This window comes from Myripristis murdjan, chromosome 17 (assembly GCF_902150065.1).
Source record: "Myripristis murdjan chromosome 17, fMyrMur1.1, whole genome shotgun sequence".
Classification (NCBI taxonomy): Eukaryota; Metazoa; Chordata; class Actinopteri; order Holocentriformes; family Holocentridae; genus Myripristis; species Myripristis murdjan.
The window spans coordinates 4,703,539-4,724,831 of NC_043996.1; the positions used below are offsets into that span (position 1 = coordinate 4,703,539).

The 21,293-nt window shown below is 39.6% G+C and overlaps 1 protein-coding gene across 5 annotated transcripts in view; it reads right to left on the bottom strand.

Annotated features, from left to right (window-relative positions):
• Positions 1-83: 83 nt before the first annotated feature.
• Positions 84-21,293, bottom strand: part of LOC115374774 (myosin IXb) — a 34,379-nt gene continuing 13,169 nt past the window's right edge. Inside the window, exons 12-41 of one of the 5 annotated variants that reach the window (XR_003929660.1) lie at positions 21,096-21,237; positions 20,274-20,463; positions 20,046-20,112; positions 19,319-19,411; positions 19,122-19,161; positions 18,602-18,724; positions 16,611-16,691; positions 16,412-16,522; positions 15,988-16,110; positions 15,621-15,770; positions 15,075-15,223; positions 13,441-13,791; positions 13,022-13,103; positions 11,952-12,149; positions 10,973-11,079; positions 10,717-10,796; positions 10,109-10,293; positions 9,449-9,556; positions 8,800-8,970; positions 8,518-8,556; positions 8,155-8,433; positions 6,814-7,006; positions 6,578-6,706; positions 5,947-6,052; positions 5,625-5,756; positions 5,340-5,463; positions 4,671-4,774; positions 3,906-4,033; positions 1,518-1,861; positions 84-1,486 (exon numbers count right to left, since the gene is read on the bottom strand). Coding sequence is in view for 4 of the 5 variants with exons in the window: in XM_030073886.1 (XP_029929746.1) it covers positions 1,572-1,861; positions 3,906-4,033; positions 4,671-4,774; positions 5,340-5,463; positions 5,625-5,756; positions 5,947-6,052; positions 6,578-6,706; positions 6,814-7,006; positions 8,155-8,433; positions 8,518-8,556; positions 8,800-8,970; positions 9,449-9,556; positions 10,109-10,293; positions 10,717-10,796; positions 10,973-11,079; positions 11,952-12,149; positions 13,022-13,103; positions 13,441-13,791; positions 15,075-15,223; positions 15,621-15,770; positions 15,988-16,110; positions 16,412-16,522; positions 16,611-16,691; positions 18,602-18,724; positions 19,122-19,161; positions 19,319-19,411; positions 20,046-20,112; positions 20,274-20,463; positions 21,096-21,237 (4,075 nt within the window). In the remaining variant the exon portion in view is untranslated. Of the gene's footprint in view, positions 1,862-3,893; positions 4,034-4,670; positions 4,775-5,339; positions 5,464-5,624; positions 5,757-5,946; positions 6,053-6,577; positions 6,707-6,813; positions 7,007-8,154; positions 8,434-8,517; positions 8,557-8,799; positions 8,971-9,448; positions 9,557-10,108; positions 10,294-10,716; positions 10,797-10,972; positions 11,080-11,951; positions 12,150-13,021; positions 13,104-13,440; positions 13,792-15,074; positions 15,224-15,620; positions 15,771-15,987; positions 16,111-16,411; positions 16,523-16,610; positions 16,692-18,601; positions 18,725-19,121; positions 19,162-19,318; positions 19,412-20,045; positions 20,113-20,273; positions 20,464-21,095; positions 21,238-21,293 lie in introns of all 5 variants that reach the window. The other 4 variants (XM_030073887.1, XM_030073890.1, XM_030073886.1 and 1 more) reach the window with 4 other exon arrangements.

A 21,293-nucleotide genomic window follows, 5' to 3' on the forward strand; every position in this document is an offset into this window, starting at 1 on the left:
TCCATTTACCGGGGGAGTGAGCGGGAATTAAAAATGAGACCTACTTTTAGAATGGCTGAGACAAAGACATCTTTTTAATAAAGACATTAATACTTGTTGCTCTCCAAGTTGTACACGCCAATTATAGTCCTTCCAGTAGACCTATCATGACTGTGTGTAAAATGTAAAAACCAATTGCTACATATCAATACAAGGGGAAAAATGCATAACTGTTGGGTTTATTTCAGTTTGACACAGGGGAAATTCTGATCAAACAATATACAGAAATTTTAACCCCCCATTATAAATGTACAAACATGCACATGTCAAAAAAAGTTAACTTGGTCAAACTACACAGTCTTGTGGTGATTGGCAAAGCGGAACATTTTCAGTCAGTCAATAAAAGGCAGCAAGAAGACCATTTTCTTTGCAGTTACACAGAATCAACTGTCCATCATTGCATTATGTTCTACAGGAGAAAAAAAAATCAGAGGAAAAATACAAATGAAAAGTCTGAGATGCATCTCCTACAGAAAAGTCGCCCTTTGTCAGCCAAAACTACAATTCCGCATATTACCAGTTATCAAATGGAGAGACATTATCTGTGACAATCTACAATTTTTTCATATGGTTACAAAAGACAAAAGGCATAATTTTTCCACAAAGAACCACAAATTACTACCCACTAGTACCAATGGTGGTCATGAAAACTGAAACATGTACATTAATAATGATCTGAAAATAAGGCACAGTTAATGTCACTGAATGAATCACGACTTGTTCCTCATCATAGTGTCCCAGTGTGTCTACATATGAGACACCGTTTGTCACAAAACTATTCTAAAATACTTACCTTTCTTAGATATGTACAATTCTGGAATATATTTAAAATCACATACACTTTATTGCTATGAAAAGCCTGAGAATTCATAGCTGTTGGTTTGTCATCCCGACACATTAAACATATTCTAACATAAATTCTGTATGTATTTAATGGGAGATCATACACACTATAGTCTGTACGATCTCCCATTAAATACATATAGAATCTTGACACACAGCAGCTTTACCATAATGGGGTATTAGAAAAAAAGTGCACAGTCTTTGTTGTCATGATAAACTCCACTAGTCTCTAGAAAACAGATTCTATGTGTGTGTGTGTGTGTGTGTGTATATATGTGTGTGTGTGTGCGTGTATATATGTGTGTGTGTGTGTGTGTGTGTGTGTGTGTGTGTGTGTATGTATATCTACATATATATTGAATCTGTAGGCAAGGGACAAGTTTTTGGTATTGGTAGCGTTCTGGTTAGTGTTTGTTGTCCGGGTGCTTTCAGGTTATAATGTTGGTTTAATACAGGTTAACCGCCTGTGTGGGAAGGAATAGAGGTGGAATGCACTGGCCAAATTTTTTGTGCCAGAACCCCCCAAAATTGGCCATTGCCCCCAGGGGCTAAAACATTGTCAGACATAAGCCAATGGGTTCAGAGATTGCAACTCCACTAATTAACCTAATTACTTGACATAACTCGAATTCTTACAATGCATACTGAATATTATTCCAAAGTACTGTTCTGCATGTTTGATGTGCAAGTTATATGTCCTCATCTATAAAAGGGATGTCCAGGTCATCAAAGCTCCCATTGAAGCTCTTAGTGGTGAACTGGGGGTTGCTGGCTAAGGAGGAGTTTGAGGGGTCGTCTTGTCCAGGGATGGAGCACACGGATTGGGTGACTTCTGTCCGATGACCTGACTGGCTCTCAGCTAGAGTCCACTCGCTGTGCTGTTCTGTGAGACCCATCAAACTTCTGACTCTCTGGGCCAAGTCAGGGGGTTTAGGTGGACAGTTGGGCTTGTGACTTTTCAACTGCGTGGTCATCTTCCCTAGTGTTAGAAGCCATAGATTAATGAGCATGGTTGGTCTGCACTCATAAGTCACACAATCAACACTGACTTGCTGTGTCAGTTTGACACTATAACCTACTCATGGGAATTCAAAACAAGAGGCACTTCAGCTGCCAAATGTTCCACCAAAGCCATCACTTGTTACTCCACATAACTTCAGCATATGAAATAACTGACTATGTTGATTAATAAATTCATTGGCAAACATTTCTGTGTCAACATACCTGTCTTCGCATAAATGGGTGGGATTAATACTTATGTTTACACATTAAAGTAACAATTCCACCCAAAATACAAATAAAGATCTTTTCCCACTTAGCCCTAGTGCAATCTATCTATCCAGATGGTTTCTGCATGATTTGGTGAAGTTTCCAATCTCAAAAATTTAATATGTGCAAAACTCAACAGAAACAGCTCTTTCCAAGAACAATGAAGCAGATACCCAGTATATTCCACAGTCCCAGAAGGTGAAGAACTATTTCCTGCTGAAGAACACCATGAAACTGTATCAATTCACCCCCAAAAAGTACAAATTCAGGGTGGACAGATTCACATGTCAATTTTTGATGATTTGAGCTTTACAAAACAACACCAATGCAGCTGCACTATATTAGGATGAAGGGAGACAGGGAAGATTGCACAAATCAGAAACCTTGCAAAATCACACAGAAATTATCTGGGCAGAGAGACTGCACTAGATCTAAGTGGGAAAATATATTTTTTATATTCCTGGTGATTCGTTTCTTTAAAGAGTTATACAGTTAGGTCCATAAGTATTTGGACAGTGACACAATATTCATAATTTTGCAATTTGAAATTGAGTTATCAAGATGTGATTGATGTGCAGACTTTCAACTTTAATTTAAGGGGTTGAACAAAAATATGGCATTAACCTTTTAGGAATTACAGCCAATTTTATACATTGTCACCCCACATAACTGTAATTAAAGGATATTTCAATATCTGTTATATTCAATATTTGGAGGAAAATCCTTTGCAGTCTACAACTGTCTGAAGTCTGGAACCCAGGGACCACATTACCTAATTAATGAATAATTAACAAATACTTATGGGCCTAACTGTTGTTATCTTGGGAAACTAAGCTTTTCGTTATTATGTAAATTTATGAAGCATCGTGCTCAAAAATCTAATCAGTTTATCTGTTGTATAGGGGGAATCTGTGGGCTAAACCAGTGGTTCTTAACTGGTGGGTTGTGGTCCAACAGTGGACCACAGGTCATGTCTGAGTGGACCAAGGGCATGTGGGTCCACAAAATAAATAAATAAATAAATAGACTTACAACACCTTTTACAGTAGAAAAAGAAAGAAATTAGTGAGAGGGAAAATGAAATATTCAGAAATTATTATTAAAGTATATGACAAATGTTATATTAAACATTTGATAAAATACAAACAATAAAAATCTAATATATTTTTGAAAAATGAAAAATGCTACTTTTGCCCATGAAATTGGACAAAATAAAAGCATGTAGTGTTTGATTGCATATGCTCTTTAAGATAAGACTCTTGATAAAAAAGTGTGAGTTAACAGTGTATTACAGTAAAACATTGTGGATTACTGCACTTTTCATTTTGTAAAATTCAACTGAATGGATCTTAAATTATGTTAAATGTGTCTTGAAGGGTTTATCCTCCCAATAAAAATATTGTGACAAGTGTGTAATGTCACTTAATGTTTAAGGACGAATGTAGACCCTAAGGCATCACCAGTTGAGAACCACTAAACATATTGTTTTTATCATGTCTTGCTCTTCAACTATTGTGTGAAGAATGTGGCTACACACACAGACATTCACACACACAAACACACACACACACACACACACACACACACACACACACACACACACACACACACACACACACACACACACACACACACACACACACACACACCACCATGATGACATAATGTCAAACATACCATGTTCTGATGGCAGAGCCAATGAAACATTTTATTAAACCCAGAGGAAGGTAAAAGCACCGTACCTCTCTACTGACCTTCCGAGTCCAAGCTTCCTAAGCGTTCTTCTAGAAGACTCTCTGAGCTCATGGACGACTCAGAATCCAGGTTGTCATTATCTGAGTTCTCCTGCTCTAGGTTAGGCAATGTGTATGCCAAGTCCTCCCTGGAGGAAACAAGGTGTTATTATTGCAACCCAAGGGATTTGTAGTGAAGACTTTGAAGGAATTTAATAAAAGGGTATTAAGTCTATTTTTTGGTGAAATGGAAGTATGAATTCACCAGAATCATCCATGTCAATATAGTTGACATGGATGATTCTGGTGAATTTCCAGTGAGAAACGTCACTTATGGACTTACTTTTTAGGGAGGAGTACAGAGGATCGGATTCACAAACCTTAAACCCTCTCAGCAAGGGACCAACTCAGTATGCAAACAAATGTGAAACATGATCAGTCTCCCCTTCTCATCTTGACTTATGGTGTTGAATAATGGCCAGAAAAGAGTTTTTGCAGAACATAATGCTCACAGTAAAGCTGACCTTTGACCTTCTGGATATAAAATATTGTTTTATCTTAATGAACATTTGTGTGAAACTCTGTCATAAGTAGTACATTAATTCTTGAGTGATGGCAAAAAAATGTGTTTTGTGATTCAAAGAAATTTGAAGGAATTCCCTCAAGGTGTCCTTGAGATATCCCATTCACAGCAATGGGATGGACATATGTACATATGGATGTACGGATAGACAGACAAACCAAAAATATGACAAAACATGAGGCACAAAAATGGTTTTGACGTACTTCTCCTGCTTGATGGACTTGATCCTCTCAATGAGGGTCTTCTCTGTTTCATTGTCAGATTCTGTTTGGTCAGGAACATCCAGCTCTGAGGGTTTCTCAATCACCTACACAAAGAACAGAGTGAAGGGCTGTGATGTCAGTTTCAATTGCTGAAGAAACACATCAGCCCAGGACAAAACACCATTTTAAAATGAAAAGTTTCAGTCCAAAATGATATATGAACCTTGAGAAAAATATACACCGTCAGAATGATTGCTGGCATCCTTAGTATTACTTAGTTCATGTGCTATCTTGTGTTGACAGTAGAAAATTGCTGTTTTACTGGGCATCTCTCAAGTGTGAATGACAGGAACTGTGTGAATGTGAAACAGGACGTTACTGGAAAAGGAAAACCATACTCAACTGACTATCCCCAAAATAAGATAAAACAATGAGTGTCAGAAGGAGTTAAGATCATCTGGAAAATCTTTGAACGTCAGTTTGAAATGGTTTGTCAGTTCATTATGCTTTTTTCACTTTGGCACCATCTAAATTCTCTTGGTGCATCATGCATCTTTCTAATATTCCAAGCAGCTCTGAACAAACTTTTAAGCATTACTTGCAAATACTTCCCCCCCTGGATCTGCTTTCATGTTGTGTCTTCGTTTGGTCTTGCATGTGTCCTCTCACCGTGTTTTGCCTCTTCAATCTGAGCTGATTGACAGCTAGGGCCTCTGCGTATTCCAGCTCCTGGATATTCTGCATCTTCTCTGTGTAGCGTCTTAACTGCTCATTGATCAGGATCTCCACACATCTACAGACAACAGAGTCAGTGGTGAACTATCTAAATACTGTTTAATAAAACTTTGTCCATACATAGAATCTCCTACTTCTGACAAACCATTTAAATTAGATTAAATAGCCCTGCTTGTTGGGAGGCTGGAGAGATATGGGTGTGTGCATTACAGTACTCACAGTGTTGTCTTTGACACATCCTTCATACCAAGGAAGGGGTCATCAGCATCAGGAGAGCGCAAGATGCAAGGGGCAAACACAATAGCAAGGGAGTTGGATGACATCCTATTGTGATCTTCCTCCCTGGCAACTCTGGAAAGACAAACTCTGATTTGAATCTCATTTGACTTATAACACTCTAATAAACATCATGATCAACTAATTGCATACTGCGATGAGGAATTCTTTGCAAGCTTCACTGTGGAAGATGGTGGAAACCTTTTGTTTTGGCAACAAGTTAATCAGAGTAGAAGGAAGAGTGGGAAAAAAATAATCTCCCTACTTGACAAGATGGAAGATGAGCCGTTCCAAAGTGTTGTAGTTAGCAGAGGGAAGTTCATCAACCTTTTGGTATACAGCCCTTATTCGCTCACATTTCTCTGGCAACTCTGTGTGTGAACAAACATGGAGATCACTCAGTTTTAACAAGCTGTCAGAGTATGCATATTAAGCATTCTTATTATGTTACATTGCAGGTTAAAGAAGCAGGTTTAAGGCCAAATTATTAGTCGCTCAGATCACTTTCAACTGACACCCAGGCGTCCTGAAGCAAGACACTTAATCCAAAATTGACCCCGTGAAGCTGCTCCATGTACAATAGCTGAAGGCTGTGGCAGTACTGGGCAGCAGCCAAGGGTGAATATGTGAGTGTCCCTGCTCCACTTCAACGTAACTGAAGGCGAATGTCACAAAACAGAAGCTGCTCTGTCCCCAGCATTTACGCGAGAAAACGGCTCCATTACATTTGCTATCATGAGAGATCACTTATGTAAGTTTTTGTGTCTTGACATCATGAATAAGTCCATTCATCAGAAAGGAACTTGCTTTAATACAAGAGGAAAAAGTACATGGACGCTCACCTGACCTTTGCTAGGTTGGATCAACAAGTAAAAATACCTTCAGAGTTTACTCACCCACAGCGTGCAGGAAGTCATTGTAGAGGCTGAAGGTCATGAGGGGGTCGGGCAGCTCTCTAAGCCAACGTTTCACCAGGCCCGTGATTGTGTGGATAGGGTAGTTATCTAGACACGCTGTCTCAGGATCTTGGAACACAAAATTTTCACAACTGATCACGCCAATTCATAATACAAGACAAATCATGTTCTGTAAATTTTGTATTGTTTTAAGTGGTGTTCATAGCATTATTTACATGTCTCTAGTATCTGGTGCAGCTCCCTAGAACGACAGGCCGAGCCAGACTTGCGATAGATGCCCTCTGTGTAGAGGCCATTCAGCTCTACATGCATAAGCAGCATCTCCACCACCTTGGGCACCGGGTTGGCTTTGCTTGTGAGGACACACACCTGCACCCCGAAGTGGAGGGAGCCGGGTATGCTGTCATCCTGTCATACGCAAACACACACACACACACACACACACACACACATGCAGAGACACAAATACACAAATATGGGAAGCATACATGAGAGTGAATGAGTGAATGCTAATTTTCTATTTCTATTATTATTTAATGTAGGTTATTCTACAGTGGTGGAAAAAAGTTTTTGGACACCCTTAAAATTTCACACAATCTCAAATATTATCATGAAATATTTGTGGAAAAATCTTTTTTGTGTTTCAAAAGGTGTGGCTGCATTAGACAGATACAAACAAATACAAATTATATTTTTTTTGTTTATTGTTTACAAGAAAAACTAACAAAACTAAATTATTGACAAATTCTTCTGACCACAGAATCTTCTTCCAGTTCCTGGCTGTCCAGTTCTTGTGTGCCTGGGCCGACGACGCCGGGCTAACCTCTGTCTCTCATTGATCAGGGGCTTCTTGATAGCCTTGTAGGACCTTAAGCCATGATCTAAAAGTTGGCCACATACAGTGCAGGTGGAACACTGGACACCAGTTTGGTTTGACCACTGCTGCTGAAGCTCCTGTGATGTCATTCGGTGGTTTTGCCTGCACATGCGGATCAGGATGCAGTTATTTCTTGCTGAAGAAACCCTTGGACGCCAAGATCTTGGTTTGTCTTCCAAGCTGTTGGTTCGTCTGTATTTTTGCAGAGTGTATCCAACTGCTGAAGGACTGCATCTGTACTTCCTGGCTATCTGGCGGCAGCTGTACCCTTCCTGGCTGAGAATCTTTATCTTCAGGCGTGTTTCCTGCGTTAGGTTCCTTGTTTTAGCCATTTTTGTGTCTGAAGAACTTTCAAATGTGCTGGCTTTATATAGACACGAAGCTTGGCAACAAAAATTGTGTCTTTTAATAAAAAGAACGACCTTCATCACTGGTACCAAAATGACCCAATACTCAAAATTTCTTATGTATTTTTATAGAACCAATCAATGTTAAGTTTTTAATGGCTTTTTTAGGATTTGTTTAGTATTTTAGCTGTGACTGTACTAAAAGAAATTGCACGTGAAGACCTAAGAGTGATTCCTAATGCAATATTTCACAATGAATGGGGTGTCCGAAAATTTTTTTCCACCACAGTATAATGCTGCCACATTTTCTAGAATATTAAAACATTTTGTACCTTTCTTGCACACCGTGTTGAGCAATCTGTGATGACTTTAGTAAGGCATTTCTTGTGACATATTAACTTGCATGCTGAAATGAACAAAAGAAAAGAGAGCCTGTTATAATTGTGATGTAAAAATTTGCATCTATCGCAAGTTTGTAATGGTGTGTTGGTGAACTCACCACTGCACATATAGGCTTTCTCCATTCCCCAGATGTAGGAGCCACACAAGTCACATGACTGCATAATGTTCACCTGGTACGTGCTGAACAGATGGTCCAGAGGGCTGTGTGGCTGCAGAGACAAGAATGGCATCAGATGCTGTACTAGAATGATTTAGGTAAACTTAACAAGGCTGATAGAGATAAGTCAACTTACACATTTGTCTTTTTTCCTCCTCTTCTTTTTTTTGGTAGCCTGGATAGAGTTAGGAATAATACATACTGTATTAGGAATAACCAGTGTTTTCACAAAACTGTCAATTATTGCCTTGAATTGCACTATGGCAGATGCTTAGTACTTATTCTGAATCTTACAATATATCTCAGAAATAACTTCTTGAAGTGGAGCGAATTAACAGTGAACACAGTGAAATGCTTCTTGAAAGTGCAAATATGGTTAGGAGATTAAAATCTGTGGGAGTGAAATTCTCAAATCTACCTTGACCGGTTCAGCTTCCACTCGTTTCATCTGTCCCCTGATGAAGCCGTCTAGCACAGACTGGAAAAGGTTCACCACCAGCTTGACTTCTATTTTCTGCTTAGGCCCGGCCAGGCTGTTGACTTTGTTATGGTACCCCTTCATCAGATCTTTGTAGCCAATTTGGGGTTTCTGTCAGTCACAGTGTTTACAACAGCAGAGTTAGTGATTTATCTTCAATTCTCATAATTTTAAGTCAAGGTTATTTGTATGGCCTATAGAGTCTCACTACTCACATTTTGAAACAAAAAATGAAAAATGAAAATGGCACCCTCAATCTTAATCACTCAATGAGGAGCAGGAAAACCCATAAATCTCTAATTATGTAAAAAAGGAAAAAGAAAAAGGAAGGAAAAAGAAAACTTGGGAAGGCCCTTAGAGAACAGGTAAGCAAATGACTAACTGTAGATCAAAGTAAACAAAGTGGACAAAAACAAAATCTGAAGCATAAATACGATAACAATGACTTTTTTCCCCCTACAAGCCTAAGTTCCTTAAAATGAAGAACAACTTTAACATCTTCTAGTGTAATACTGTTATACCCCCCACAAACAAAAACATTAGGAAACTTTACACTACATATTTGTAAGGAAAACGGAGTTGAACTGACCGGGACAGAGTACATGCTTTTAATTGTCTCTCTGAACTGCATGGTGGCTGTAAGGAAGATGCTCTCAGTTGCTGACAGCTCTTTTATCCTGTTGCGCAGCTCGTTCACCTGAGAGCAGACATGATTACAACATACATTACTGATAGAAAAATAAATAAATAAATAAACATAAAAAATTAACTAAATATGTCTGCACAGATTGCATCAGGTTGTTTTTTCCCCCCAAAATATTAGAAATCCATCATGGAAAAATCATCATCACTTAGCTTTTCTAAAACCAGAGCACTAGGTCTGTAAAATATCAATTAATTATATTGTCAATTAAAGGTCCAAGTTCCTAACTATGCTTTAATGAACTGTTTACCACAAGTTACTTATTTATTTTTAAGTACATGCTTGGTTTTGGTGAAACCACTAAAATGCTACTTAATTTTTGCAGCTAATTATGACCATGTAAATGAGAAACTTTAATAACACAAAACTCAACATCCCCTGATGCAGTGCAAATGAGAGGAAAAACTAAGTAACATAGGTATGCCAGGAGACTAAATGTGACAGCACTGTAAAAAAAAAAAAAAAAAAAAAAAAAACTTATTGAGTTATCTATCTGCTGTACTTTTTTTTTTTTTTTTTAAATCACTCCTGAAAGAACAGTCTCACCTGATTACCCAGGAACTCATCCAGGTTTCGCAGCTCCTTGGTATCAGTGATCTCACGGTCTAGAGAGGCGTTCCACTGTTCGGCCCGTGTGGCCCGGCTGATTCGAATGGTAGGGTTACGACGGGTCCTCTCACTACCCTGATCTGGCATGCGGTAGGGTTGTGGGGAGTAGTTGGACAAGGTGACTGTAGGCACCCAAGGGAGATAGCATTGGTCATGGGGATGCAGATCAAAACTCACACATTAAAAATGAATCTAAGAAATATTTTTCAAGCAGTGGAGTCTCTTTAAAAACCTCTAGGACAACATTAAGATGCATGCTATGAGGGCCTCTTCAGCCACTAGATGGCAGTAAAGACAGTATTGGTAGATATAATCATGTAGTCCCACAATCAAGTCCACACAACCAAACCTCAAGGGATATTATTTATTGTGCCTGATACTATGAATTTAGGACTTACATACTTTATGTTGGTCTAAAAAATAAATGATATATTTCTGTATTTAGGTTGGGTAACCCTCCAGTACTTCCCTGGTGCACTGTGCATGTATAAGGCGTTTCTCATTACATAACTTTGGGGAAGAAACCAATAGGATGTTTTGGCTACCTTCTTTGTCTGATGGAGAATCAATTATCTGCGAATCTCTAGGTGTCCGCTTCTTAAGAATTCTACTGAGAAACCACAGCCTGTGGAAAATAAAATTCTTGTAATTTCCATACTGAAACATATCATATCATCATATCATATACATGATTTAATTCTGACAAAACATGAGGTAAAACTAAGCAAAACAGAAAAAAGTTAGTCTTGAAAATCAAAACTTGAGTGTTTATCTTATTGCACAATTATTCGACAGGTTTACCTCTCAGGGGTTGTGGGTTGTGATTGGTTAGACCCCCGGGGTCCTGAGCCCTCATTGGTGCTTTTGGCAGGAAGGCTGAACCTCGAGCCATCAGGTTCTGCCTGTGTCTGGAACAGTGTGCAACATGTTTCGAGTCAGAGTATTAAAACTTGACTAAACAACCAACATACAGTATGACAAACCTTTCACACACAGACCAATATACCTTTTCATATAGTGGTGTAATATTTCTTCCCATATCCCAAGTAACACAGTTAGTCCTCTTTCCCCACCACATTCCCCTTCCGTGGCCACACCGATGTCCATTCCAAAAGGATTCCCACAGCTCTCCCACCACCAAACAGGTCAGCACGCTTCAAGAATAATTGTTTAACAGATGGTATACTGCCTCACCAAGTTTATGCCATCATGCAAAGATCTGCAACTTGCCACCACCTAAATTGACCTTTTTTGCTTTAACATGACCTCCTATAGGGCCAAATCGCAAATCATATTACTGAGATTGTGCCATGAAACTGAATTATCCAGAATGACACACCCATGTTAGTAAGCATTAATTCTGAAATTAACCCATTTTCATTCATATGCACCATGTTCAACATGAGATGTAACTGAATCCCACAATATGAGTCAATGTAAATTACTTAGTAATTAGCTAAAATGATTACAACAACAATGAACACAACAACTGTGTACTTAACTGTACCTACTGGCCTATCACTAATGTTGGTGAGGTGACAAAAAAGGTCAGAAATGAGCTAGGGGAAAAACAGCTTTGACAACTTTTTTGTAGGAGAGAGAAAATGACTTATATTGGAAGCAATAGCTCATTTTTCAGAGTCCTGAGCTTCAGAATAGAAGCTGAAGGCCCAGCAAACTGCAACCTTAAATCTGCCTGGGACATAAGGCGAAGATATACATGCAAGGCCTGCATGCAGAGGACAGCTTCGGTCGGTCAAAGTTCCCCTCTGGTCAGTACCTTGACCTGGGATATGTGGGCCCGGACGTCCACACTACTGGCCGAGTACTTCATTCTGGGCCCCTGGGGGCTGATGGGAGGCAAGGGAAAACTCCAGAACTCACTCTCCTTGGAGCCCCCAAAGTTTAACATCAAACCACTGCGGGCGTAGGCTAAGCGCCGCTTGCGTTTGGGCTGCTTGCGGAGGCGCACCCTTACCTATTTGGGCCAGGACATGTCATGAGGCACCGTGATACCGTGCTTGCTTGAGGTCTAAAGAGCCTCCATTCATGGGTTTGCCAACATAATTTAAGCTTATTGTACACACAGTTGTAATGTTAACATTTCTGATGCATGGACAGCACAACAAAAATGCAAAAAACAACACTTAATAGATGACTGTGTAAAAAGAAAAATGTCTGGCACTTTATTTGGACTGTCCAATTCAACTTTTGTTTAACAATTATTTTTAGGCATTTCTGCTTCATTAGACAGTCACAGAGGAGAGAGACAGGGAAGACAGAGGGGACGCCACACAGTAAAGGGCCCAGGCCAGACCCAAACCCATGCCACCATGGCCCTGCTCTGGTATTAGATAGTACACGCTCTACACATCGAGCCACTGGGGTGCCCCAACTGTCCTATTCAACTTTAATCAACCTAATCATAATGCTACGTTAGGGTGAAGTTACAAATGGATGTCTCCTTAGTTGCTTTCTTTGGGTGCTGGTCAAGCACAAGAAATTCAAATATGCTCAAGTCAAAAAATCTTGCCATACACCAGCAACACACAAAACATGTTGCTTATCAATGTTTTGTACTTGCAAAAGATGTAGAAATAAATATCTTGATCAAGTGGGTCTGTTGGAGTCTGATGGTTGGGTATTTACATCTGACAGATCAATATAAAGTTAGGAATCAAAACAGACTAAACTGTGAAATCCAGCAGAAGCAAAGTTGGTCTTAAGTTGAATGTTAACTTTGGCTAGTCCAAATAAAGTGTTACTGAGAAATGCATTGGAAGTGTCTGGTTGAAGATAGAGATGCAATGTTGTGGATTATGCAATAATAAGCAGACAATCACATAATACCTCATTTGTTGATGGAGAACTATCAGAGCCTGAAGAGCTGAGCTTCGATAGCTCATCAGCAGACATGGACTTCCCTTTGTTCCTGGGTTGTAGAAAGAAATGAGAACAGAGGTTTGGACTAGGGAGGAAAAAAGTTTATAATATCCATTGTCATGTAAACATCTTGTCACAAGCTAGTTAGATGATGAATAGCTAGTGTACGTGTCCTCAAAGAGGAAATCTGGTCCCAGTCTGCATGTGGAAACACTAAAGAATAGTAATATCAGACGTTAATACATGTTGCTACTAGATATATAAAACAATTAAACCAAAAAAATCATCTCTGATGTTATTAGATTATTAGATTCAGTGTCTGCATCAACAGATAATGAGTTCTATAAGTTTAGGAGAGCTGATGAATCTAGTCATCAAAGACTTACTGGAACCTTTCTGACCGCTTAACCCTTGGGTACCGGGTTTCTGGACTTGAGTCGTCTGTCGGCTCTCCCTCGCTCCTTCTTTCCCTCCACCTCTCAGCCTTCTCCCTGATGTCCTCTGTCTTGATGTAACGCTGTAGGCAGCTGCCCTGTGAGGGGCTGCTGGAGCCTTCATCTCTGCCAACTTTAGGGTCCAGGGGCAGAGAAAGGGGTCTGTTGAGAGGAGGGGGGGATCCCCTGCCCTCCCGTTTCACACTCTGTGCAGGCTGGCTATCTCTGTTCTGGCTGTTGACTGGATCCTGCTGCTGGCTCCTGCTGGGACTGAGCTCCACGCCCTGCTGCCTCTTCAGCTCTCTTCTCAACATGTGAAAATGTTTGTTTTAAACATTGGAATATCTCCATGCAATGGCATGATAAAAACATTTTGACGTGATGCTTATCAAGTGTGGTGAGTTGAGAAAATAGATATGATATTTCTATATGGAAATTCTCGCTTTCATTTTGACTAGCTGTTGTCTCTAACAGCCTGCCATAATACAGAGCAAGTGTTGGAAAAGCTATCACTTTATTTTATTTTATTTTTTTTAAATAATTTTTTTGGATTTCTGTTTTATTTAATAGCTACAGTCAGAGGCATCATGCCCATTAAAACTGTGTGGCACATGCCCCCCAGATTTTTGGTGACTGGATTTTTTTTTTACATATTTATTTCATGTTATATTCTATTTTATTCCTGTTAAAAAATATGGTTATAGACATTTTATATTATCAGTCACACGTATTAATCTAATTATGCTATCTCATAACTCAAAATGTCAATGCCCCCATGATAGTAGCTTATTCCATCGACACAATGTAAACACTAGCACATGCACAGAGCATGAAGTCGCAGTCGGCATGAGAGCAGCCAGTAGCCACAATGTGTAATGTTAGCTGTTGAAGAAGTTAGTATAGCATCAGTCCCAACTTCTAACGTGTGAAAATGAAATGCCATTAGTTACATACTTAAATGCATTTGAGACAGTATGCTTTGTAAGATAATTAGCTTGTATCAGCCTCTGTGTGTTTGTTTAGCTTTCTGGCTAACTAGCAAGACTTCACTTGTAGTCATGTTAGTGTCTCACATCTTGCTACTTGCTACGGGTACACAAGAGCTGTGTGATTCTCATGGCAGTGAGCTGAGCTGCTAAATCTCACATAATGAAGCTTTTAAACTTCTAATCTTAAAGTCTTTGAATATATACGTATATGCCAAATTGCAAGAAATTACATCATTTTTTTCTGGACCTCATGCCACCTGCTCTAATGGTGTCCTCCCGCCAAAATTTTGGCTTGCTTGACACCCCTGGCTACCATAAAGAAAGACAGGAAAAGCAGAGGAGAGACAGGTGATGGCATGCAGTGAATGGCCTGGGCTTGGATTTGAACCCAGGCTGCTGCAATAAGGACTCAGCCTTGATAAGTGATACATGCTATACCAGGTGAGCTACCAGGGCGGCCCAGCTTTCACCTTATCATCAGATAGTTGCTCTCTTAACCCTTGAAGCATTTTTAAAGCCTTTTCTGTTGTCTGAGTGCATTTTTATTTATTGACATAATCCATTGTTGCTGCAATTTGAGCAGCACAGGTACTATACCTCTGCCGTCCTGGATGTTTTTTGGGCATCTCCTTGTTATCCTCCTGATGACACTGGTACTGCGCCCTCTTCTGCGAAGTCCGCCATGCTGTCTGAATCACTGTGGCAGCTCGGCTTTGGTTGTTATGATAAAAAGTACGCCAATACCTCTGAAACACAAGATATTCTCTGTCAGATTGAGCCTGTCACAATGTTCATCAATTGTCCTTTGACTGTAATAACATTTTTTTAAAACCGTAATTTATCCAGGGAAGCTTTGTAAAGAATGCAAAGAATGAATATTCCAAACTAGGAGCTGTCCAGTACAAAATATCTTCCTCTGCTGGCTGATTAGCAGCTGATTAGTCTGCTGGAGCAGCTGGTTGCTAAGTGCCTTGTCAAAGATTTTAATAGACAGGGATACTGTGACATTACAGTGTCATATGATGATAATATACAGCTACAAATATATTTACAAATGGCCATGTGAAAAAAGCCAGCATTAAAGCAACATGAAGGCTTTCAAAATAATGTCAATAAATTGTTACAATATAATCCTGATATTACCTGTATGAGCATGGCAGCATCTTTCTTTTGCAGGAAGTGCATCCTAATTAGACAGAGACGGAACCACCGCTGCAGGACAATGATGTGATGCATCACTTCCTTGTTAAGGGTGTCTTGGAGCAGCTGCCTCTCCTTTTCTTTGAGGAACACCTTGTTGGAAGAACCAGTGAAAGCCTTTACCATGGTGGCCATTTTCATCCAAAACACCTTATAGAACCACAAGAACTTGCAGTTCCCATGGGCAAAACTAGCATTAAACAAACCCCTAACAGCACCAGTATTTGTGTTACACTCTGGCCAATGAGATACACAGACTACAGTGAATCATGATCAAAATGAGAAACTAATAAGATTAAAGTATCATTACCTTGGTTTTCCCTATTTGGTAGGTGGTCTGATCCAGGTCCATCCTCTCAAACAGTTTAGTTATGTCCTCTGGTGTTGCCGCAGCCCCTTTTGGAAGCAACATTCTGAACTTCTCCACAAATTCCTTTGTTATCAAGACAAAAATATTATCAGAAGGTGCTAATTAACTTTTTTACACCCTCCCAGTCAGGCACAGAGTGAGTTATCTGTTTCTGTTTATTGTAAATTCCTTGAATGCAAATTCCTTTATTAGGTGAGGTATTTTTATAAGCCCCTCAGGGTGTTTCTTCTTGACGACACCTTTTGATGTTTTTTTCCCCTAAGCTTTTTCTGTGTTTTTGTGTATGCAAATAAATGAACTTCAAACTTACGACAGTAGCTTTGTAAATGCATTATTGGCAAATTATTATGGGGTTACTGCCCACCTTAAATGTGAATTTGGCACTGTAGGCAGACTTCTTGATGTGTACCACTTCCAGCATGCTTGTGCACTTGATTTGCTGTAGCACCAATTCATCATCAAAGTGCAGCTCCTTCTGCAAAGAACATTTGTGCACTTGTTCACATTTGCTCTTCCAGGACAGTATTACACATTCACTGACCATATGCTGAAGACAACATTACCTTTTCAGCATTGGAGCGAATACAGCAAATAAAGAAAGGTTCAGCTTTTTCAATAGTCTCCAGCAGGTTACTGAGTGATGCCTGTAAGATAAATGCAGTGCAGCTAAAAATCATGGCTTCAAACCAGTGTTGGGGTCATTTCAACTTAATCAGTTCAGCAAATAGATGGAAAAACTGCTATATTTCACCACCAAAGTGCTCATATATCCAATGTTCTACGTAAAAAGTAAGTTTTCAGGCTCTATCAGGATTATGTGAAATATACAGTACAGGCCAAAAGTTTGGACACACCTTCTCATTCAATGTGTTTTCTTTATTTTCATGACTATTTACATTGTAGATTCTAACTGAAGGAATCAAAACTATGAATGAACACATGTGGAGTTATGTACTTAACAAAAAAAGGTGAAATAACTGAAAACATGTTTTATATTCTAGTTTCTTCAAAATAGCCACCCTTTGCTCTGATTACTGCTTTGCACACTCTTGGCATTCTCTCGATGAGCTTCAAGAGGTAGTCACCTGAAATGGTTTTCCAACAGTCTTGAAGGAGTTCCCAGAGGTGTTTAGCACTTGTTGGCCCCTTTGCCTTCACTCTGCGGTCCAGCTCACCCCAAACCATCTGGATTGGGTTCAGGTCCGGTGACTGTGGAGGCCAGGTCATCTGCCGCAGCACTGCATCACTCTCCTTCTTGGTCAAATAGCCCTTACACAGCCTGGAGGTGTGTTTGGGGTCATTGTCCTGTTGAAAAATAAATGATGGTCCAACTAAACGCAAACCGGATGGGATGGCATGTCGCTGCAGGATGCTGTGGTAGCCATGCTGGTTCAGTGTGCCTTCAATTTTGAATAAATCCCCAACAGTGTCACCAGCAAAACACCCCCACACCATCACACCTCCTCCTCCATGCTTCACAGTGGGAACCAGGCATGTGGAATCCATCCGTTCACCTTTTCTGCGTCTCACAAAGACACGGCGGTTGGAACCAAAGATCTCAAATTTGGACTCATCAGACCAAAGCACAGATTTCCACTGGTCTAATGTCCATTCCTTGTGTTTCTTGGCCCAAACAAATCTCTTCTGCTTGTTGCCTCTCCTTAGCAGTGGTTTCCTAGCAGCTATTTGACCATGAAGGCCTGATTCGCGCAGTCTCCTCTTAACAGTTGTTCTAGAGATGGGTCTGCTGCTAGAACTGTGTGGCATTTATCTGGTCTCTGATCTGAGCTGCTGTTAACTTGCGATTTCTGAGGCTGGTGACTCGGATGAACTTGTCCTCAGAAGCAGAGGTGACTCTTGGTCTTCCTTTCCTGGGTCGGTCCTCATGTGTGCCAGTTTTGTTGTAGCGCTTGATGGTTTTTGCGACTCCACTTGGGGACACATTTAAAGTTTTTGCAATTTTCCGGACTGACTGACCTTCATTTCTTAAAGTAACGATGGCCACTCGTTTTTCTTTAGTTAGCTGATTGGTTCTTGCCATAATATGAATTTCAACAGTTGTCCAATAGGGCTGTCGGCTGTGTAGTAACCTGACTTCTGCACAACACAACTGATGGTCCCAACCCCATTGATAAAGCAAGAAATTCCACTAATTAACCCTGATAAGGCACACCTGTGAAGTGAAAACCATTTCAGGTGACTACCTCTTGAAGCTCATGGAGAGAATGCCAAGAGTGTGCAAAGCAGTAATCAGAGCAAAGGGTGGCTATTTTGAAGAAACTAGAATATAAAACATGTTTTCAGTTATTTCACCTTTTTTTGTTAAGTACATAACTCCACATGTGTTCATTCATAGTTTTGATGCCTTCAGTGAGAATCTACAATGTAAATAGTCATGAAAATAAAGAAAACGCATTGAATGAGAAGGTGTGTCCAAACTTTTGGCCTGTACTGTATCTTCAATTAAAGCGTTGCATTCCAAAATGTTACGTATTTACTTTCACACAATTAAGACAATTGTTACATGCTCACAAGCACACCAGAGGAAACAAACCTGAAACTGAGAGCTAATACTCGGTAACTTCTTCCTCTGGTGAAGACAGAGGAGGGATTTCCTGGTTTGGTCGTGCGAGGTGAGAGCCACAATATGTGCAAGGGAGCGTACATTCATGAGATTCTGGGAGATACCAATATTAAAATAAAGTAAGAGAAGATTTTGAGAGAGAGACAAAGCAACAGAGAGAGAGAAAGACAGACAAAGAGAGAACAAAAGAGAGATGCAATGAAAAATGAGGAAAAACAAGAAAGCAGCCGTAAAGAGTAATCTTCCATTATAAATGAATAGAAATTGGGTCTCTAAAAACTACATGGATAGACTGAATGACAAATAAATAAATAAAAAAATATGAACACTCACCTAGATGCAAAATAAATAGAAAAAATAATAATAACAACCTTGTACCAGTGAATTTAAACTGTAAAAACATCAAATTGGAAATGTTTCTTTTAAATGAGAATGAGAGAAAAAACTGAACCCCAAAGCCACCAAAGCAATTATTATGATAACGCTTTACCTTTGGAATGAGCTGCTTCTGTCGGTTGCCTCTATTTTTCCTGCAGAAAACAGAGATAAAATGAGGATCACTGCATGTATATAATAAAATTGACATGAGAAAAGAATGGAAAAGGTGAAGTACAAAGTACAAAATGAATGCATTCAGACTAATTTTCAGGAAAATGTAAAAGTAATGTAAAGATAGGCCTCACTTACTTTCTCTTTTCATAGTTGGCAAAAATGTCCTCAAAAACATCAACAGGATGCTCGTCAGAGCGATCAAAGGAGAAATCCAGTGTCAGGCTGTTGCTGTGAATGTGGGAAAATTTTATTTACTTTATGCACTGACAGAAAATAATGCATCTTTAAAAAGGGATGTTTCCATTTGGGTTTTCATTTTTTCATACATGAAGTATAGAGCTGACGTTCTTTAATGGCCCTGTAATGGCCCCCTAATGGTACCTGAAATTGTTACCAGTAGTCGTTTTTCTTTGAAAATAATCAACATTTCTTAAAACATATCCACACAAGGCAAAGCAGACAAAAGTAATATTTTGTGTCCAAGCTACTTTTCATGTCTCTCTATGTTAGCCTTTTTTCACTGGCTTCCATCCAAAGCATGCTGGGATAGACTCCTAACGAATAAATTAATGAGTAAATGAATCAACATTTTTTTCTCTATATTTAAATATCTACACTGAGAGCTGGGAATCAAGCCGTAGCTGAGTCAACTAATAGTGGGCTCCTCCTGAACTTCTACAGGGGCTTGCATGCTAAAAACTGAAACTGCCATCTCTGTTCTATATTGTATTATGAAAGATACAGGGATCCTCACATGGAGTCCCTCTGATTCAAAAAATCACTTTGAACAAAATCCAAAAAGAGAAGTAGTGCTATATTTCATTATGTATGCAGAGACAGTTTGAATCCCTGTGGATCCTACCTGGACAGCCTGTCCATTGCAGTGCTGGACCTCTTCATGTTTCTGAAGGACTTTCGTTTGGCAGCCTCTGTGGTGACAACACAACCAGTCTGTTAATAATCAGAATGTGACTCAAAAAAGTTTGAGGGACGTGTAAGTGATATAGGGAAAGAAGATGGGCAAGCTGTGATGAGTTGGGCAGAGAGGCAGTTGACAAAAGAGGCAGAATTAGCAAATAAGGCTATTTACTTGATGCTGCCCGCTGACGCCCCAACTCCTTCAAGACTGCAAGGATGCGGATGGTGGCTCGAAGGACACCCCATCGAAACACTGCTACTGGACTGGACCCAACCAGATGATGAACGAAGGCCCACTTGCTGCTCCGTAGCAGTGATAACACTTCAGGCTGCATGTTGTCTGTGTTCTTCTCTCGAAAGTCCTGACATACATAAAGAATTATTCTCAACATGCTTATTATCCTTTCATTCAAGCTGTACTTACACAGGGAGGATTTTGTACATGATGAAGTACAACGTCCTGCTTCAAATTCACATTTTGTGATAACAATTCGTAGTAAATAACTTACACAAGGATACTTTGATAGTACTTGTTGAGATTTTCTAAACATGCTCAAGGGATTGGATTAAGAAATCTTCCTATTACAAGCTTTCTTATCTAATCCAGCTACTGCTAATCCCTACAAGGCTACAGCAGCAAAATATTACAGTATTATATATGGTTTACTTGAGATAGGAATTCACATGAAGAGACAGTGGAAAAATAGGTTCCCGATGGGTTAGAGTGCATAATTGTATGACTGTACAATCGTATAATGCACAAACAAATATCACTTATCTCAAGTGATATTTGTTTGTGCATTATACTAGTGCAATAAGTCGCAAGCACTTCAATGCATGGAGTGGACACAAAAATAGACCTGGTAAGCTGGGGACTGACTTGCAAAGTTTGATGATTTTCTTGGAGCATTACACATTTTACATTTACTTGAGGTAGTGGGATGGTTCTTTTTTATACATGAAAGATGTTTGAAGGGTTTGAAGAATATTCCACCTTGATCTGATATGCGACCCTCCCAGCAAAGTGCTGGATGATAAAGGCTGGTTCTGTGGCTGTAGTCAGTACAAAGAATGGGTTATCCTGATGTTGGAGCTTCATCTTGTCCAATAGAGTCCCATCCGTGGCCTCACAGAGGCTGAGGATATCCAGAAAGAAAGACAGGTAGGACAGCAATTTCAACAAATCTGGTAT